Here is a 20,149-nt window from a genome sequence, read left to right on the forward strand (position 1 = left end):
TTTGTATAGACACAATATTTGATACAGATCGTGATTTCATTATAATATTAAAGTGGCCATTAAATTGTGGCTGTTGTGTGTATCTAATAAATATTAGCATGTTAGCATTGTCATTTGTAGCTTGCTAGTATTAGCTTTAGCCTTACATAGCAGCATGGCAAGATTAATGTCTCTTCCTCTTAAATTGGATTCTGTAGAATGTAGACTGTTGACTGCAAACACACTGAATGATAAAAGTTAATATGCACTTTTTTTTAATGCTTAAATGTATTTTTTTCACCATTGTACATTGCCACATTTCCTCAAGCTAGGCCATACATTTGTCAAATATTGACAAATGATATAATAGCTGATTATTGGGTGAGATATCCAATCACTGAATTTCTGGGGTTAAATCCCGCCCACATGTCTCGAGGCAGAGACACTATGTCCACAATAGGACGTCTTTATTCAAAAACAATGGTGTATTGAGTAAATGTTGCGCGGTGCCAGTCACAGTTAAGATTCAAGGTCAGTAAGAAACACTTTGCTCCACTGAAAATCAACATCACATCATAAAGGAAAAATGTGGTTGTCTTTCAGTCCGATGCAGTAAAATGGATGACGTTTTGGCTAGTCTTAATTCAACTTGCGTATATTCCAATTGTATTTAGTTGTACTCTGGCGTCACAGTGGAGATGATGATTTTGTTGCATTTCACAATGGATTTATTATCTCAAGCCTAGTGGACCAGACGAGTTTTGTTGTGCTTGATGTCTTAGCTGTCACGATCAATGACGCTGAGGATGAGAAGAAAGGAGGGCTCCGCTTTAATCCGCAACTAATACAAAAGGGAACGGAGCGACCCAAGTACTTAAAAGGTAGGACAGTCCGTTTTGTCCATAGAAACAATATGTACATGCATCTGACATACTGTGAGTGTTGGCATACGTGAAGGGATGCGTTTGTGCTCGAGACTGCTCCAAAATGACGTCACATGTGGGCTGGGTCTAGAAGTGCATTGAGAAGTCAGCAAGTGAAAAAAAAATATTGTCCCAGCTGCTCATACTAACACGTCCGTCCATTCAGTCATTCGTTCATTCATTCATTCATTCTCCGAACCGGTTAATCCTGACTAGGGCCGTTGTCATGTTGAGTTGCCTTCGTTTGCCACAAATATTACACATTATATGTTATATGTCACATTTGAGTGCCGAGAGTTTTGTGATATCACAGTGTGTTGTATATCAAGTACATATTTGTCTTTATAATAGTAAGATTTGATATCTTAGGTGCCGCTATCGTATTGAATTATTGATCATTTTAGTTCAAGCCACACATTCCCCTTCAGTTTACAGTAGGCATATCTTAATATTTACTTAACCTGAGTTACAATACCGGTTAAAATTTTACTGCCAAACAAACATAAACACAGAAAATTACACCCAAACAACCTCACAGGTAAGCCTTTCATTGTGCTAGCTTAATGCTAATGCTAAATAGTATTTTTTTTTGTTGCAGCGCTATAACTCTTTAAGCAGCGGATTGAGCGCAAACAAATATAACAATTCTTGCAGTGTTACAGTCTTTTTGTAATTTTTGTGTCGCACTGTATTTAATTTGTTTTTACCAAGACAAACGCATGAGAAAGAGCAGCACAGTAGCCACGGAATAGGCTCTTTGCACAAATCCACTACTTCCTGAACTCAATACCACTCCTTTAATTCCTGTCTTTCATGATTGGACAAGCTGAATAATCCAGGTGTGTCTGGCCATTGTCGTTGTGGTTACTGAGGTCAGGCACACCTGGATCAATCAGTTTGATGTGATGTGACAAAAACGGTTTAATTATTTTTCATTCAGGTTCATTCGGTCATGCTTGTGTGTTCTAAAAAAAAGAACAATCTTATGAACGGCTATTCTTCCTCATTAAAATGCACATTGCACGATTGATCGAATATCTAATAAATCAATAACTATTGTTTTCAAAATATATCACTGAAATAAATATGTTTTTTGAGAAAGGCTTTTTTTTTTCAGCACAGCACCATCTGCTGGACCATGTGGGCCACTGCCCAAATGTGTTGCGATGACCTAATGTGGTAGCTACAATGTTCTGCTCAAACGGACAGTCCTTAGTCCAGTCACCCCTCTCTGTGGCCAGACACAGTGACAGAGAGTGACAAAGTGTAACAGATATGGGCAGACCCCCCCCCCACCCCTTTCCTCTCCCCCACCCGCTTACCATGTGCTTTTTGGGCCGCACGCGAGCTTGGAGACAATCTTGTCGTCACTGTGCGCGGTGTGGTGCATGGCACTGATCTCCACTCGCTGCTCTCAAGTATGACGAGGACAAGCTCATTCTGACAGGCAGACCCTTTCTGCCTTGCTAGGTTATATGGCTTCTCTCCAATGATTTCTTTGGTGTCCACATCTTCCTTGAAATGACGAGTAAATATAAATCTGACGTTGTGATACAAGCTCATCTTGTGAGCGTGTGAATGCCTGTGTTTTATTCCGCGCACTTGACCTCACACAGAAAAAGCGAAGATACGCGTTCAGAAATATGCAGAAATAATGTTGAGATTTTTTTTTCCATCCCAGGATAAACAGTTTATATCTCAGATGAATGAGAAAGAGGGAGATAATAGTCGATGTATTTTCAAATAATGGGCCTGTTGCCAAAGAGTCATGGGACTTGAGGGTTGCCACATGCAAATTGTATGTGAGAGAAACAAACATGGCTTTCATACTGGGCTCCACAGTTATTCAGAGAACAATAAAGCCCACATTTAGATGTCCTCAAAAGCAGCAGGAATGCAATTTTCTCCCATGATGTGCCATTATCTGCCTTCTTATTCATTTCTGACAATCATACTTACGATAATTATATATAATATTAGTTTTCAGCTAATGATGTTACAGAACCAAGAAAAGGTCCAATTTTGTTCCCCTCAAGTCATTGAAATTGTTGTCAGTCAACTATTTAGTTTTCATGAATTGCAGTTTACAATCAAAACTGGAGATTGTATTTGAGAGAAATGTCGTCGTGATTGTGAGGGATGAACAACGAAATGCAAAGGCTGAGGTGTAGGTGGTTGACTTGTATGGCACTCATTCATTATTCATGAGCTGGGTAGGCACTGTGTAAGTGGCAGCGACGGACACAACCTCTATTACTGAGGTGCAACACTGATGATATATGGCGGATTATACATTACTGCGCACAAGGAAGAGTCCTTTGTGGAATGTTTAATTATGACGAGTTGGATGGGGAGGAGAGTCACATGAGAAAGGTAGGTACAAAATATCTGTCTTGGCTTGTAGTATACTGAAACAGATTACAGGATATTCAAAGAATTCTACCAATTTGTTTAGTAACATTTCATCTGAATCTTTCTTTCTTTTCTTTTTTAAATATATATATATACATATATATATATACATATATATATATATTTATATATATATATAGATATAGATATAGATTATTTTTTTTTAACCAATGCAGAAAGTTAGTCAAAACTCTCATACATGTTCAAACAATACCGTACTTTAACCACAACCAATTTTCCTCACAATATCAACCTAACCTTATCACTTTTGCACACACACCATGACTGTTTATTTCAGTTAATTGCAATACCCATAAACAAAAGACATTAAAAAAATAAAGAGCCAACGACCTGAATTTCAATCTTGCTGAAGCATAACTTAGACGGACGGGTGTGGCCTTCATTGCGATGAGCAATTAGCTGCCAGGTAAAGAAATGCAGGTTAGCCAAATGATGCTACTCTATACTGAAATATTCTCTCTGTGGTTAAAAAAGAAGTTCATCTCGTCTTCTAATTCACACAGTTTCTGTTTTTCTTTTTAAAGACAAAAAGGGTTTTGTTTATGAGCTGATAAGAGAACACGTCAGTGACGTCACAACTGTCAGAGGAGGCTGCAGCAGTGGATAGCGAAACTAGTAAAGGTAAACAAAACCCTTTTTGTCTTTTACTCATTCACTGCCATTGACGACTATGGACGTCAAAAATTCATTTGAACTATTTTTATTAGTTTAACATTTTTCCACTTTTGCTAACAAGAATATGAAAATCTAGAAAAAAATCATGTGATCAATTACAATTAAAAAATTTAATCGTCTCACTTCCCTTATTTTTAATAATAAAAAAATGTAATTACAATTTAAATGTACAGTAAAAAAAATTCTAGATTTTCATAAAAAATGAAATATATATATTTTTAAACTAATAGAAATAGTTTACATGAATTTTTGACGTCTATAGTCGTCAATGGCAGTGAATGAGTTAAAAATAAAACAGTGACTCTCTTGTGGTTGTTGGGCCTGTTACGTATTATTAGTGTCTACATTTGATTTTCACTCATAACAGCAAGAGCCTATTTAATTTGTTATCAGCATTTTAGAACTGCTCAAATCTGGGATTTGGTCATATAACAGAAATTGACCGTTTTTTTTTTGTAGTACTTTCTTGATCAATGAATGTACTTAAACTGTAACCATTATTTATGTGTTTCAATGAAGAGTTGGTGACAAGCAGAGGACCCCATGCACGGTAAAGATGGGCACACTGGTCCGACCAGCACTGTTGATGCTTTTATGGCAAAGTGTTTGGCCTTTGGACGTCCCTTTGGAAAGTGAGTCAACAAGCTCCTTTTTCTGCTTGGACTTTGTGATATGTATTCTAATCTTCTGGTTTAATGCCTACGCTCATTCTTTGCCTGCCTGCAGTCCGACAACCCCCAACCATCATAAAGCAGTCAATGAAGGAGCATATTGTTGACCCTAAAGACACCATGGTCATTGAGTGCGAGGCCAAGGGAAACCCTCATCCAATGTAAGCAGCAAACGCAGGCCATTGTACAGTTTGGATTCAAACTCTCTCTACAACACTTGTTTTCTTTCCCTTTCTTGTTTCACACTTTGCTCATTCACAAAGTTTCTCATGGCGACGCAACGGGAAGTATTTCAACGTGGCACGTGATTCGCAGGCAAATATGCGCAGGCGCTCGGGGACGCTGGACATTTACGCCTGGAACAATCCAGAACAGTACGAGGCAGAATATCAGTGCGTTGCCTCCAATCAGTACGGATCTGCATACTCGAATAAGATCAGACTGCAACTGTACAGTAGGTTGAGAAAGACGCTATTGTTTGTATTCAATCAGTCGTACCAAATCAGTCATTCTGTACTGTTTTATACAGACAGCCCTGTGTGAATAATGAAGGTGGGACCTATAGACAGACAGACATACTGACTGACTTAATGAATGACTTAACTCATTCACTGCCATTGACGGCTATAGACGTCAACAATTCATTTGAACTATTTCTATTAGTTTAAAAAAATGTCCACTTTCGCGAACAAGAGTATGAAAACCTAGAATTTTTTTTATTGAAAATTTAGAACAGATCTAAAATGTGTGATTAATCGTTAGTTAACTAGTGAAGTAATGTGATTAATTACAATTTTAAAAAAATTATCGCCTGACGCCCCTAATTTTTATAAATTTTTTAAATTAAAAATAAGGGGCGTCAGACGATTAAAAATTGTAATCGTAATTAATCGCATGACTTCAATAGTTGGCTCATGATTAATCACAAATTTTATATCTGTTATAAATATACAATATTTTTTTTCCTAGGTTTTCATAAAAAATGAAATTAATTGAATTTTTTTTTTTAAATATAAATAGTTTACATGAATTTTTGACGTCTATAGTCGTCAATGGCAGTGAATGAGTTAATTTTAAGTCTGAAAGTATATGGAAAGTGACACGTGTGCTTGTGCAGGAGCTCCTGTGTGGCCGAGGGAGATTGTGGAACCAGTGGTGATTAGTGCTGGCTCACCTTTGGTGCTGGCCTGTGACACTCCAGCAGGGCCGCCTAAACCTGAAACCTTCTGGATGTCTAGCTGTAAGTGTCCCTTCACATGAAGAGTTTAACCCTTTAACACTAGCCACCATAATCCAAATTTGCCTCCATCAATTTTGTTAGAAAGTCGATTAATTTTTGAACAATAATTTACGGCAAGTCAAGACCGCTTCATTTATAAAGCACACGTCATACGCAAAATAAATCAATGTGCTTCACATATACAGGCTGAACAAACAGGGGTTCAAAGAATGACCCTTGATGGATCCCACATCATTCCCATTCAATCAGATTTAAAATTGGCAATGGTCACAAAATATCTCCTTTCATCCAAGTAGGACCTGAACCATTTTAGAACTGTTCCATTTAGTCCTACCCAATTTTACAAACATGTCCAACAGTACATTATGATCTACTGTATCAAACACTACACTGAGATCCAATAAGATTAGAATTGACTCTTCTATCGTTTCAAATATATATATATAATCAAATCTGATTTGATATTTATTGAAAATATATTTTGAATTCACAAAACTGCTGAGTTGATTAAAAACCTTTTTTCTCTCAACAATCTTGCTTAAGACATGAGGTCTGTAATTTGCAGTGTTCTTTTTTTTTTTTTTAAAGAAGTGAGCAATTGATTATTTGCTATCATTTAGTACAGATTCCACAATAGTTTTGAAAAAGTCCGACGGTATTGACGCGGTTTCACTTGCAAGATCCTCAAATTGTTTGTGAGTCGTATTGCTGCAAAGCAGATTTGATTAACCGCATTTCGTTTCAGGTTCCTATGCCAGACCCTTCAACTGGCCAATTCAAACAGCGTTCCCCACCATGCACGCCGTGCGGCAGGACCGTCGGGTATCCATGGGGGTCAACGGCGATCTGTATTTCTCCTACGTCCTTTTCAACGACTCTGCCTCAGACTTCTGCTGCAGTGCCCGCTTCCCATACAAGAATGCCATCCAGCAAAAGATGCCAGTAGTCGTCAAGGTTCTCACGAGTAAGCAGGAATATAGACTGAAAGTTGATATTTATTCACTACTCATAATGTGAGAAGAGATCAGCATTCCTTCATTTGATGTACTTTTGGGATATTTTTGTCTGCTTGTGTGCGGTGACATTTTTCGGATTTGTAAAAATACAGTATAGTTACTCAGCTCGAAAACAGACGCTTCACGGTACGTTAGGGTTCAAAAATGCTTTTCTGCCTTTTAAACATTGGAGAGTCAATCTTAAACATTTCTTGATAATAATATGGTATATATGACCCTAACTAGTCTAAACATGACAATCTGATTAACATTAAATTTTTTCAATATGAGTTATGAAGCAAAATCCAGCTGTTTTTTTAATCCATCTCAGGGGGCGGCCATTTTGCCACTTGCTGTCGACTGGAGATGACATCACAGTTGCTCAGGCCACGACCGATCACAGCTCACCTGTTTTCTGAAGCTGAGCTGTGATTGGTTGTTACCTGAGCAACTGTGATGTCATTTTCACTCGACAAGCAAGTGTGAAAGGGGCCGCCTTCTGATATTGATAAAAACTCATATTATATTATATAATATTAACCACAATACCATATTTAGACTAGTGGTGCTGCGTAGAACATACTTTTGTCAAGAATTTTTCGGGGAGGGTTGACTTCCTTTTTAAAGTGTTGTCGTGAGGCAGTTCTTGATGTAGTCTGTTGCCCTTGCAGCCCGAGCCGTGGTGGAGGCCGCCCCCACCTGGTTGTCTCCTACAGGCTCATCCAGTTCTGTTCTGGTCATGCTGGGGGAGGAACTACTGCTGGAGTGTATTGCTGCCGGAGTGTGAGTGTTTCGAAATTGTCATATATGACTCGAAATCTTTCATACATAAATTATGGTAACCTCCATCAGGGAGCGTTTGTTACTCTTTAGGCAAGTTTGAGGTAATATGCTATCTATCTAGCATAACTGGATATGATGATTTACTATACTTACAAGGGGAACAACAGCGATAGAGTAAAAGTAAATTACAGAGTGGTTCTTCTCTGAGCTTCTCTTTTATACATGGCGTGTGAGGAAGTAGGTCATCCACCATCAACTATCTTCACTAAAGGGAACTATGCCCCTGACCCCAAACATGCTCAATAGTCATTATTAAGCAAGTAATTGCATTCAAATATATATGTAAGAACAGACATCCTTTAATTCATGATTTTAGACATTTTCCATTAAAGATCAAGGAGTTGACGGTATGTCCACCATGCTGGACAAAATGTGATTGAACTTTTAACTGATGACATATTTTTCACCAAACAATGATTACAATTACAAGTGAACACTGTAATGCTGTAACTAATGTTATATACAGTATATTAACACATTCCAATATTGTTAAATGCATTCCAAAAACATTGAACCTCACTACACTGGACAGCAATTCAAAAGCTGTTTCCTTCTAATCTACAGTATATGCACCAGTGAGTGACAAAGTTAGTGACCGCCTTCACTATGCAAGAAATCACTAAGATGAATGATTTACTCAAAAGACATATGATAAGATACTAGAGGTGTGAATTGCCTAGTACCTGGCGATTCGATTCATATCACGATTCATAGGTCACGATTCGATTCGATTCGATACCGATTAATCCCGATGCAAATCTATACATTGATTATTGTGATAAAAATTGTTTTACTCAAATTTAGAAAATACTAATTAGTAAACTTTTACATGTACACTGTAAGATTTGTATGAAAATGTATTTATTTATCTGAAATTTCAGGCTTATAACTGAGCCACTGCATTTAACAAACAGGTTGCAGTCTGTTTCATGTTTGAACAGCACTGAAATCAAAAATTAAGGCTTAATTTTCCATTAATATAACATTCCTCCATGCTTAATGTGTGAATCCTAACCCTAAGTAAGACGTTTTGTTGAATATTCCCATAAAAAATGTATGTTTAAAAATCGATTCGGCCACATATCGAATCGATTCGAGAATTGCGCGCTGTAATATCGCCATATATATTGCCGAATCGATTTTTTTAAACACCCCTATAAGATGCTGTACGTTAAATCGAAATTTCAATACTTTTTAAATTGTATTTATTATATCATCAAGGCCCACTCCTTATATTACCTGGACAAAGAATGGTGAGGACTTGATGGCGACCCCACGCATGAAAATTAAACACTTCAACAAAATGATTCAAATCTCAAAGGCGACTTTTGAGGACGCAGGCGAGTACGTCTGCACCGCGACCAATAAGATCAGCTACATCCAGCACACGTTAACCGTCACAGTCAAAGGTGAGAAGTGTGCAATCACAACCTGAGTTGTTTTGTGTGTGTGGGGGGGGGGGGGGGGGGGGAGAGGTTGTTCCAGCAACTGACAGGAGTGTATTTGACAGCGGCTCCATTTTGGTTAGAAAAGCCGAAACATTTAATTTTGGCCCCCGAGGAAAGCGGACGCTTGGTGTGCCGCTCCGATGGCGCTCCTCGTCCCACAATCAGCTGGTTCATCAATGGAGAACCGATTGAGAGTACGTTTTTCCAGAAGCATGCAAAGAAAAAACGTTAAAAGTGAATCCAAATGATTTCTTTTTTTCTTTTCTTTTTTTACAAGCTGCCACACCACAACCCAACAGGCAGGTGTCAGGGGATACTCTAACCCTCAGCAGCGTGACCGCCATCAACACGGCTGTCTACCAGTGCAATGCCTCCAACCCGTATGGCTACTTATTGGCCAATGCTTTTGTCAATGTACTGCGTGAGTAACCACCTTGTTTTTGTGTGCAAACCCAGAATGAAATGGAAATTGCTCCAGTTATATAGCTATTATTTATTATGTATTATTTAGGAAAGTGAACATAGAAACTATTATATTGATGGGTTAGTGATTGAAAATTAAAATGCTATGGATGACGACATGTTGGTAGATAAATATGGCGTTATACAATGTATTGTAAATTAGAATATTGTGATTAGTAATTTTTTTTTAATGTATAGATTAATATGATTGTTCTAAAATATTGAGACACATTAATAATGAAATAAATAAATAGGGGTAGGAATAGATAAGTATATACTTCCTCCTACTCATTTTTTGAACATTACCAATGCTGTATTGATTACATCTGGCACTGCTTTCACTGTGTGTTTTGTTTGAACTTTATTTCATGGGTTTAAAGTTGTTTTTTTATGTTCTTTTCACAAGTTATTTTATTATACTGTAATCTTATTACTATGCATATTCGAAATACATTTGAGAAACAAAAACTATCTTAGGTCAGATAACCTTTCAAACAGTTTTTGTTCTGACATATAATTTGTATTTTTTCTGTGGGGGACTTTTTTGTCAACCATGCACTTAATAATAATAACATATATAGTTTTTTTTTTTTTTTTGTTTCACTCTACTCTTACTCTGTTTTTATGTCTTTCAAATATAGTTGGTCAGAAGTAAACAGACTAAGAGTTTGATATAGAGGTAGCAAAGCAACTCATACTTTGTACTTAAATAGAAGTACAGATGCCAATAAAGTAGAAGTACTGATTTAATATGTAAAAGTAAAAAAGTATAGACTCTAAAATTTAGTGAAGTCCAAAAATAAAAATGTATCTTCACTCAGGCTATGTTGATGAAGGACTGTAGAAAATGTAAGAAAAAATATATAATAAAATGAGAAAATTATTACTTCAAATAAGCAGAATTATCTGCCAACAGAACTAGAAAAATTTACTTAAATTTACTTGTAAGATTTTGAAAAATAAGAAAATAATACTAACTGCGGTCTTAAAAATTGTATTTTCAGACTAAAAACAAGTAATGTTGACTTTTTTCAAGCTGTAATAAATAGAACTATTTTCTTAAAATACATGAGGGTTTTTTTTTACGCTTGGATAACTCAGCCTGAGGGTAGGCACTCTACCACTAAACCACTGAGCTGGTTCTGAAAGAAGGAAAAATGAGCTTAGTAAATATAACGAAATTAACCATATTGCACTCGTCTGTTTTCATTTTTTTCCATTTATCTTATTACTAGATTATGCAAAATCTTAAAATAAGAAAACTTATGAAACCCCAGTTCACGGCCTTTGATGTTGGTTAGTTGTCATCTTAAAATGTGGGAAATGCTTGTTTTAATCCTCACAGTACTTAAAACTGGCTGTTAAAACTCAATGCCAAGACTGCTTGATCAAATAAGGTAATTAAGTAATAAGTATCTTAAAATAAGCACAATGATCTTGCCTGACAAGTTCATTTTAAGTAAAAATAACATGTCAAATCAAAATAAGCAAATTTAGGTTAAATTTAACTCATTCACTGCCATTCACGGCTTTAGACGTCAAAAAATTCATTTGAACTATTTCTGTTAGTTTAAATTTTTTTCCACTTTTAACAAGAGTATGAAAACCTAGAAAAAAGTTGTTATTGTACATTTAAAATTTGTGATTAATCGTGAGTTGACTATTGAAGTAATGTGATTAATTACAATAAAAAATGTAATCAACTGACGACTTAATTTATAATAATATATATATATATTTTTTTTTAAATAATATTTTTTCAAAAACCAAATTTGTAATAATATTTTGTTTTCGTTTTTAAAATAATATTTTTTCCAAAAATGAAAAGATTATTAAAATTAGGGCGTCAGGCGATTAAAATTGTAATTGTAATTAATCGCATGACTTCAATAGTTAACTCATGATTAATCACAAAATGTTATATCTCGTCTAAATGTACACTTTTTTTTTCATATTCTTGTTAACAAAAGTGGAAAAAAATGTTAAACTAATATAAATAGTTATTGACGTCTATAGCCGTCAATGGCAGTGAATGAGTTCAGAATTTCTTTCTTACTTAAGATTTTAGTTTTTGCAGCGTGTCTGATCTGGGACTGGCACTGATTCGCTGTTCGTCAACTGCATTAGTGTGATGATAAGGAGAAGCCCTCGGTAAACAACATATCATTGTGCCGGGAATTAGAGCACTGTGACAAATTCTGTGTCACCTGGAGTGCAAAATTCAAATATTTTAATCAGATTCGCTCCTAATACATGCAACTAAATGATCAATTCATGGTGTTTACCAGATGCAACGCCCCGCATTCTCGGGGTGAGGAATGAACTCATGAAGGTGGTGGAGGCAGGTCGTGCCTTCTTAGACTGCCCCTACTTTGGCTCTCCAGTGCCTGACCTGCGATGGTGAGCAGATGCAGTTTGACACTTTTGCTGTGATGTGTCTATTTTATGACCGCGGGTCCACTCACACAGGTCCAAATACGGCCAGGGGACTTTGGAGGGAAATCGTTTTAAGACGCACAGCAACGGCACCTTGGAGATAAGGCGCACGCAAATCGAGGACCAAGGAACTTACGTGTGTGTGGTCAGCAACGTCGCAGGTCGAGATGAGGCTCAAGTCCGAATTGAGGTCAAAGGTAAGCAACGCAGCCACTTATTTACAATAGTGTACAACTGCAACAGTATCAGATGTTTTGGACTGTCTTATGATGTACTGAAATAATATATCACCACAATAATAATTGTTGTAGCAATTATTCTATATTAATGTATTTTTGATTTATTCTTGCAAATCATAGAGAGCAGACCAAGGTTATTTTTAGTTAATGAAAGCTGATGACATAACTAAAACTGAAAAAACATTTTCACTAGGGGTGTGAATTGCCTCGTACCTGGCGATTTGATCCGTATCACGATTCATAGGTCACGATTGGATTAGATACCAATTAATCATGATATGAATCGGTAAGTTGATTATTGCGATTTTTTTTATTTTATTAAAAATTTGGAAAATACTAATCAGTAGTGATAGACAAATGAAGCTTCATGAAACACTTGTGATCTTTTTTGACTCCTCTAGATGGCACTTTTGGTTTAAAGGTGCTAGCTAGCTAAACAGCTAACTAGACAACTAACCAAACAGACAGACGGACAAATGAAGCTTCATGAAGCACCTGTGATATTTTTTGACTCCTCTAGATGAAACTCTTGGTTTGAAAGCTAACCTTAAGTAAGATGTTTTGTTGAATATTTCCATCAAAAATTGAGGTTTAAAAATCAATTTGCCGCATATTGAATCCATACGAGAATTGTGCACGGTAATATGGCGATATATTGCCGAAATTTTTTTTTTCAACACCTCTAATTTTATCGTATGAACAGTATAAAGACTTTTCAAAGAAGGACAATTTTGTATTGGATGAGACCATTTTCACTTTTGTACCCAGAACCTACCTTGATTTTGAAAAGACCACAGGATATGAAAGTCATCCGTGGAAGTGACGTGCGTTTGGAGTGTGGCGTGCAAGCAGACGCCACCACTTCCGTCACAACTACCTGGATAAAAGACAAAAAGACACTCACACTCGGGTGGAGGTGTGCATATTCAACTTCATAAAAATTTAAATGATAACACAAGAAACATCTCACTCTTACTCGTCTTTTTCTTTTTACATAAACACATCTCAGAATATCCCTGGACGAATCAAATCTGGTCATCACCAATGTAAACAGAGGTGACGCTGGCGTCTACACGTGTGACATCCAGAATGAACTGGAACAAAAGTCTGCATCGGCTCGTGTAATGGTGATGGGTATGACATATTCGGGAAACGGGCTTGACGTCAACAAGACGGCATGTCAGGCTCTTAATGCCATTTGTGCATGTACATATGTGTTTATGTGTAGATTATCCTGATCCTCCCACTAAACTGGAGCTGTCCGATCCGTACGAACGAAGCATAAGACTCACTTGGGTCCCTGGAGACAGCAACTTTAGCCCCATTACAGGTAAGAGCTGAACCACTAAATACATTGAGGTGCAATTGAGGTGTCCAGTTTTTCTGTACTTTATACAAACAACTATTTCACCTTCTAAACATTGTGGAATGGTCCAGCTCAAAGCCCAACTCATTTTGATGCTGATCTTACAGATAAAGAGCCTGGAGCTAGAACGTACTTCCATTTTCTTTGCCTTTTGTTAAATGATCATTATTATTATTATTATAATTAACCTCCAACCCCCCCGCGTCTTCTCGGTCAGCAAAGAGGGGACGAGAGGGGCGAGGAGGGAGGAAGCAAGATTAAAATAGACTTGTAATGGATGCCATTTTGTTCTGTTAATGTGTTGTCCTAAAATAAATAAATAAATTAAATAATTGGGTACATAAATGTTGTTTTTACCCAGATATTAAAAAAAAAAAAGTTTTTAGAGCTGTAATTTTAATATTATTATACTGCAATATTTTTCTTCACTGTTTTCATTTATTATAGGCCTATGCCTAGTCTGAATTATAATGCTTTAAAAAAAAATACCTTTTTTTTCTTCTTTTTTCATGTGAGAGGCTGTTTATATGCCTCTGGGAAATGCATGTACACCCCAAGTAAGAATATTGCTGATGCATGCCTGTCAAAATAATAGTATCCAAAAATAGGCAAAACCAGGATGCATGTTAAATATTTCACTGTTCCTTTTTATATGCAAGTTGGAACACGCAAATCTACTACGAGGCCTAAATGACACGTTGACACAATGAAAAGCAGTCGGTGTGCAACTTCACATAACATAACAGTGAAACACAGCCATAAATAGGTAAACAATAAAAGCAATAAATAGCAAGTACACCCCTAAGCAATAAAAGTGAGTACACCCCTAAGGTAAAATGTCAAAATTCCGGACAGTTAGTCATTTTTCCTCCCCAAATGTTGTCTGTAACCTCTAAATATCATATGTCGGTACCATGGTAAAGCAAGGACCCTTTTACCACCTGTGCACGATCCACTTTTGAGTCCCAACGACACCAGTTGATCATCACTGGTATTAAGTATGCATTACTAATTCTCATTCATTAAAATGTAGAGGCAAAGTGTAACACAGATTTGAAAGCTCGAATCTATTTGTCTTTATCTTCAGAATACTTGGTGCAATATGATGATGATGACTGGTTACCTGGAAAGTGGAAGAACTTGTCAACATACCCTGGAAGCCTAAACTCTGTCATTCTGCACCTTTCACCTTTCACATATTATGAGTTCCGCGCCATTGCCATCAATGAAATTGGTCCGAGTCGCCCGAGTCGTCCATCCACGCGATTCCAGACCAGCGGCGCGCGTGGGTTTCATACTCCAACTTGGGAGAATGTATTTGTATTGTATTAAGTTTCAGTTGCTTTGCACATGGGCGTGTTCCATTCCCAAGAGATAGCTTTTTAATAATTTGGTCCACAGCTCCAGATGTCATCCCAAAGAATGTAAAAGGAGTTGGAACATGGAGAAACAACATGGAGATCAGCTGGGAGGTAAAACGCACGTACACATACGTTGAACCCCATAAACTTTTTTTTCTTCTTTTCTTCCAGCCTCTGACTTACAGAGAATGGAACGGGCCACACCTCAAGTATCTCGTCTGGTGGCGAAGAAAAGAATCCAGAGAGGAGTGGAAGAATGCCACCACTAAATGGCTGAAATATTACATTTACGATGCAGATACATTTACTCCTTACGAGCTCAAGGTCCAGGCCGTGAACGACTTTGGTCTGGGCCCAGAGTCTCCCATTGTCGTTGGTTACTCCGGGGAAGACCGTAAGTCTCGCAATTCACCTCAATCGTCATTGGCGCTGCCATTCTTTCATTTCTCGCTGCGACGACTGATACCAAACACGATCGACTTTCTGTCATCCCAAAGGTCCCGTTAGTGCGCCGCAAAACATGAGACTGTCAGACATTCAAAGCACCCAGGTGACTGTGCATTGGGACCCGGTGCCCCAAAGCACCATCATGGGTGAAGTGAAAGAATACAAGGTGTGTTGACCAGGAGACAAATAGCGTCAATCGAGATTGATAAGCCACAAGATCAAAGAAACATTCAGTTGTTATGATGTCATGTTTGTGATTGCTACACAGCAAAGGTTATTCTAAGGTCAGCGGATATATTCTGTCTACCGATATGAAAAGAGCCGACACATTGTTATAGGTTTGATCACACTCTGATTTATGACAAGGAATAGCAAACGTGTTTTTGCTATTCCTTGTCATAAATCGTGAAAACGTGCAAAAACTGAGAACCTTGTTTTATGGCCATGGCTAAAACGGGGCCCAGTGACACACTTGGGGCCCCAGCATGTATCGCCCCTCCCCCAATATATAAAAACGTGCTGAAAATGCACCCTCACTTTGGATCGTCCGCTGGCGTGGTCGATTTAGAGTGCCTCGTTGTTGGCTGTGAGTACACGTCACACAGAGAAAAGCAGAAGAGCGAGGAGGGGGATTTTTTTTCTTGATAGTCAGCATGTGGACAGAGGCATCATAATGGTACGACCACTTTAGAGTGCCTGGTTGTCATGGAGTGGAAAGCCCCACGAGCGCCCGGTGAGGTTTGTTCAAGGCAGGATATATTTTTTACTCCCAAACATTTTGTGGTAGTGGTATTTGACAGTTGAGTTGACAGTTTAGAGATTGGCTTCATGATTTTGAAGCACATTTTCTTTTTTTAATATAATTCACATTTGGCATGTTTGGCAATAGCCGTCTTATCTGTGGTGTGGCAAATTTAGATGACAGTTATTTTGACTTTACATTTTAAATGTCCTCTACATATGATTGTATTCGTTTTTATCCATCTACTCCTCTTTTAATGGATGTTTTAATCTCTTGTTTGTTTAATTGCAAAGCAAAGTGTTCAAGGTAAAACAATGAAATAAATACAAATCCTTTTACACGTGTGCTTGAAGCAACTGACCAACGCAACGGTTGCTGCGTGGTTCTCATTCGGCCTTGCAGATTTACTACTGGCGGGACAGCAGTCAGCTGAGGTGGCTGAGAGTCAACCGAGGGATGAGGTCCCAAGTGTTTGCAGACACGGGTCCCGAGCCGTCGGGGGTTCTCACGGACCTCAACTCCTACAGCAACTATAAGATGTACATCGTAGTGGCCAACAGTCGATACGAAGGGCCGCCTAGCAACAATGTACACTTTTCTACACCGGAGGGAGGTAGGAAATGGGGATTTGGAGTTTCATTGAAGCCACTGTTGGCTTACTTTTTGTTTTCGTCTCTAGTCCCATCTGCCCCAACATCCTTCAGGATCCAGCAGCGGCACCTTGACAGTATTTACGTGGACTGGGACCTACCAGCAGAACCCAACGGAATCATCACCGGATATTCCCTCAAGTACCAGACAGGTGATTCTTTATTCCAACTCGGGGGGTTGTCCTTTCTGCATTTCACCAACTTGGATTCCATCCTCTCGCTCCGCAGCGAATGCCACCAAAGGAGAAGAGCAGAGAGTGGAGGAGTTCCCTGCAAATGTTTCGAGTTTCTCGCTGCGCCGATACGACCGCTACACTCGCTATCGATTCTCTGTGGCCGCTCGAACTCGATTAGGTTTGGGCGAATGGCATACGGAGGAGTCGCCGCATTACACCACTGAGAGTAAGTATGGCCCAGGGTTTTTTTTTGTGTGGGAAGATGATGAGCGGGTTAGGTTGGGATGACATGTACTTTTGCACATCTGCAGTTTACGCCCAGGATCAGGTGGACCTCTCCACCAAGGGCTGGTTCATTGGGGTCATGTGTGCGGTGGCCCTCATCGTCCTCATGCTACTCATTGTGTGTTTCATCAAGAGAAGCCGAGGGGGGAAATACCCAGGTGCCCTCTCAGGCCAACAGATTTGTCCACTTATCACATGGCATCTCCTAACTGACTTTTTATTTTGTATTTTTTTTTTTTATTGCAGTACGGGAAAAGAAAGAGATTTCATTAGAACCCGTGGATGACATAGATCAAGAGGGTTCCTTTGACTATCGGTAAGGAGAAGAGCAACCATTCCAATGTTATGTCATGCTATTTACTTCTCTTTGCTGTGTAACAATGCGGAAGTAATGCTGGCAGGCAAATTACAGGAAGCGTTTGAAGTTCTCTTGTAAACAAGCTGTTGAGTCAAATTGCACGACGGTTTAAAGTAGCGAGTCGCAATGTGTCTGAAATAAATAATGCTTCACAGCTCGTCATTATTTCCTTCATTAAAATCTGTTTTTTCTTCAAACCCCCAACCCTTTTTTCTATTGACCTCTAAACAACAAGGTCTCTTGAAAGGTACGACATCATCATATTTTTTGTTTTGTTTTCTGGGAGTGGAATGAATGATACTAAACAAATGTTTTCTGTACTGTAGGATAGTCCGTGTCACGACTCTGCCCTACCCACGGTGGTATGTACTGTTTGTCCTACTCTACAAACATTGAACTATTTCCTGATTTTATCTGGGTTTAAATACTCAAACAGAATTTCTGTAAAATCTTTAAAGTTGATACAATCCCTTCCACGGTTTGCTTTTCTCCCATAAACTGCTCTCTGGTCTTCAAGGTTTGCGTAAAAGCAAATTCACTTTTCACAGGTGAAATCCAAAGCTCAAAACAAACAACAAATCTAAAAGGCAACGTCTGAGCAACTAGAAACAGCCGTCAGTCATGTGTTCCAATACTTTCACTCACTTGAAAAGTGTGTGGCTTCAAACAAAAGGTGCTCTGCCCTGAGTTGTTTAACACATTTAGTTGTAAACGCCATGAAATGAAAGCTATCATTCAAAACGTTTGTCTCATTTTTATCTTTTGACTGAAACCCAAATTTATTCGGCATTACGGCTTTCGTTCTAATATTTGCAGAGTATGATTTGGGCATGAGAGTATACATTTTGGTGAGAATGAATCATAGTTTTCGAGCGTATAGCTTTTCATCTGGCCTTTTTGGAGGCTCAGACTGGCTGCATTCACCAGCCACTGCCACTGTAAATGTTTCGAGAGATTTTTTCCTTTCTCGAAGGAAGAAAATGAAACCTGAGGTGGTTAGGAGTGTTCGCTAAATGATGGCAATTGACAACGTCTTACGGCATTTTTATTGCAAAATAGCGTTACGTTACAGTGATTGTGTGCCTGTACCAAAACTGGCTAAGATGGCACTGTGTAGGATATGTCATTATTTTGATACCTAATTGGCTTAAATGTTTTTTTTCAGGGAATTAGATGGCATTGATATTTGCATTATTAATGTTTATACACGCTGCCTATCTGAATGAAGGGATTTTCAATGGTGTGTTGCATTAAGCAACAAATAATTGCATTTCCATTCATTTCAATGGTGGGAGTTGATTTGAGATATAGGCAGAAAGGTGGAAGAAATTAAACTTGTATCTCAAGGCACTACAATACTTTTTTTTTTTTATATCTTAAGGGAGGAGGAAAGGGGACTTCAGAGAGGACCACCTTCTAAGGAGGCTGCGATGAAAAGGTCAGAGAGTGACGACAGCCTGGTGGACTACGGCGATGGAGGGGACATACCGTTCAATGAGGACGGTTCATTTATTGGCCAGTACACGGCGCAAAGGAGAGACGTGAGGGACTTGGACTTCGGCGGCAGTTTGGAGCTTCATTCGCCAATGAATGCCATCTACTCCCTGGCTTGAAACTCTTCCTCAAAGGGAAATTCTAAGCAGCTGGGAAAACACTCAACTTTTGTCACGTCAAAATGTCATGTGTATTAATCACGAAAAGACATTTACATATTTGCATGTGTGTCAAGTGACATCCTGAAAATTGAATCAATTTATCATGTTGATAAAAAAACAAAAAAAGGACAAATGCAGGACATAATAATGGTGTTTTCTTTTGTATCAGCATCAATAATGAACTCTTAAACCTTTTGAAGACATGAACGACAATTTAACAGTTGCTCATTCTCAAGATATTTCCAGTGACTAATGATTAATTTTTATGTGCAGCTCTGCCTGATAATAAATGGTGTCATAAATGTAACCCATTGTAACCTTTCACTCACATGAGACAAAAGACTAATGTTGATTGTTTAATGCTGCATACTGTATGCATCCATTACTGTATTGTAAAATATTACATTTTGGAATGGTGATGTTTACCGATCCTTTTCCAAACTTAGTCCTGTCCCTATAGCTGCAGTGAAAATAATGTCTTGTAAATTTGACGCGCCTCGGAGAAGAGTGGCAACTGTAAAAAATGAGGTTTCAAATTGTGAAAAAGCAACAGTCCTTCATCCACTGAAACTACACCAGCCAAGTTTTCAATTAAATACCGGTGCTAGTGTCTGGGAAAAATGGATGTTACTCCATCTGAGCATCTTACTTTATGCCTGTATTGTACACAACTACGTTTGAATTGAACCATGAAAATACTGTACTATATATCCTTTTAAAATCTCTGATGCCGAGAATATATCCCACCGGGTTGGACTTTGTTCT

General features: G+C 38.2%; 1 protein-coding gene across 7 annotated transcripts; it reads left to right on the top strand.

The window, feature by feature from the left end:
• The first annotated feature begins 461 nt into the window (after positions 1-461).
• On the top strand, positions 462-20,145 carry nfascb (neurofascin homolog (chicken) b). Of its 7 annotated transcripts, none has more exons than XM_086070244.1 (27): positions 462-510; positions 762-860; positions 4,530-4,642; positions 4,737-4,842; positions 4,945-5,135; positions 5,799-5,921; positions 6,667-6,885; positions 7,588-7,699; positions 8,981-9,168; positions 9,270-9,401; positions 9,485-9,628; positions 11,958-12,069; positions 12,139-12,302; positions 13,113-13,260; positions 13,354-13,478; positions 13,573-13,674; positions 14,798-14,995; positions 15,112-15,465; positions 15,569-15,684; positions 16,663-16,873; positions 16,940-17,062; positions 17,139-17,312; positions 17,398-17,529; positions 17,618-17,687; positions 17,965-17,976; positions 18,056-18,091; positions 19,111-20,145. In XM_086070244.1, exons 3-27 carry the CDS (start codon positions 4,567-4,569, stop codon positions 19,340-19,342), a joined length of 3,600 nt encoding a protein of 1,199 aa, XP_085926370.1. In that variant the 5' UTR covers positions 462-510; positions 762-860; positions 4,530-4,566; the 3' UTR covers positions 19,343-20,145. The 7 variants fall into 7 exon arrangements, with proteins under 7 accessions (XP_085926370.1, XP_085926369.1, XP_085926368.1 ...); XM_086070243.1 differs by adding an exon at positions 3,860-3,956 and having other exon boundaries at positions 488-860; XM_086070246.1 differs by lacking the exons at positions 462-510; positions 762-860 and adding exons at positions 3,019-3,275; positions 3,860-3,956.
• The last annotated feature ends 4 nt before the right edge of the window (positions 20,146-20,149 follow it).

The sequence above is a fragment of the Leptonotus elevatus genome, chromosome 2 (assembly GCF_054856555.1).
Source record: "Leptonotus elevatus isolate MCC_2025b chromosome 2, RoL_Lele_1.0, whole genome shotgun sequence".
Taxonomy (NCBI): Eukaryota; Metazoa; Chordata; class Actinopteri; order Syngnathiformes; family Syngnathidae; genus Leptonotus; species Leptonotus elevatus.

Excerpts from the sequence above, each read along its gene's own strand:
- nfascb (XM_086070244.1), top strand. The coding sequence starts at position 4,567 with ATGGGCACACTGGTCCGACCAGCACTGTTGATGCTTTTATGGCAAAGT. Across the intron at positions 5,922-6,666 it reads AACCTTCTGGATGTCTAGCT|GTTCCTATGCCAGACCCTTC; the intron begins GTAAGTGTCCCT and ends ATTTCGTTTCAG. Across the intron at positions 7,700-8,980 it reads GAGTGTATTGCTGCCGGAGT|GCCCACTCCTTATATTACCT; the intron begins GTGAGTGTTTCG and ends TATATCATCAAG.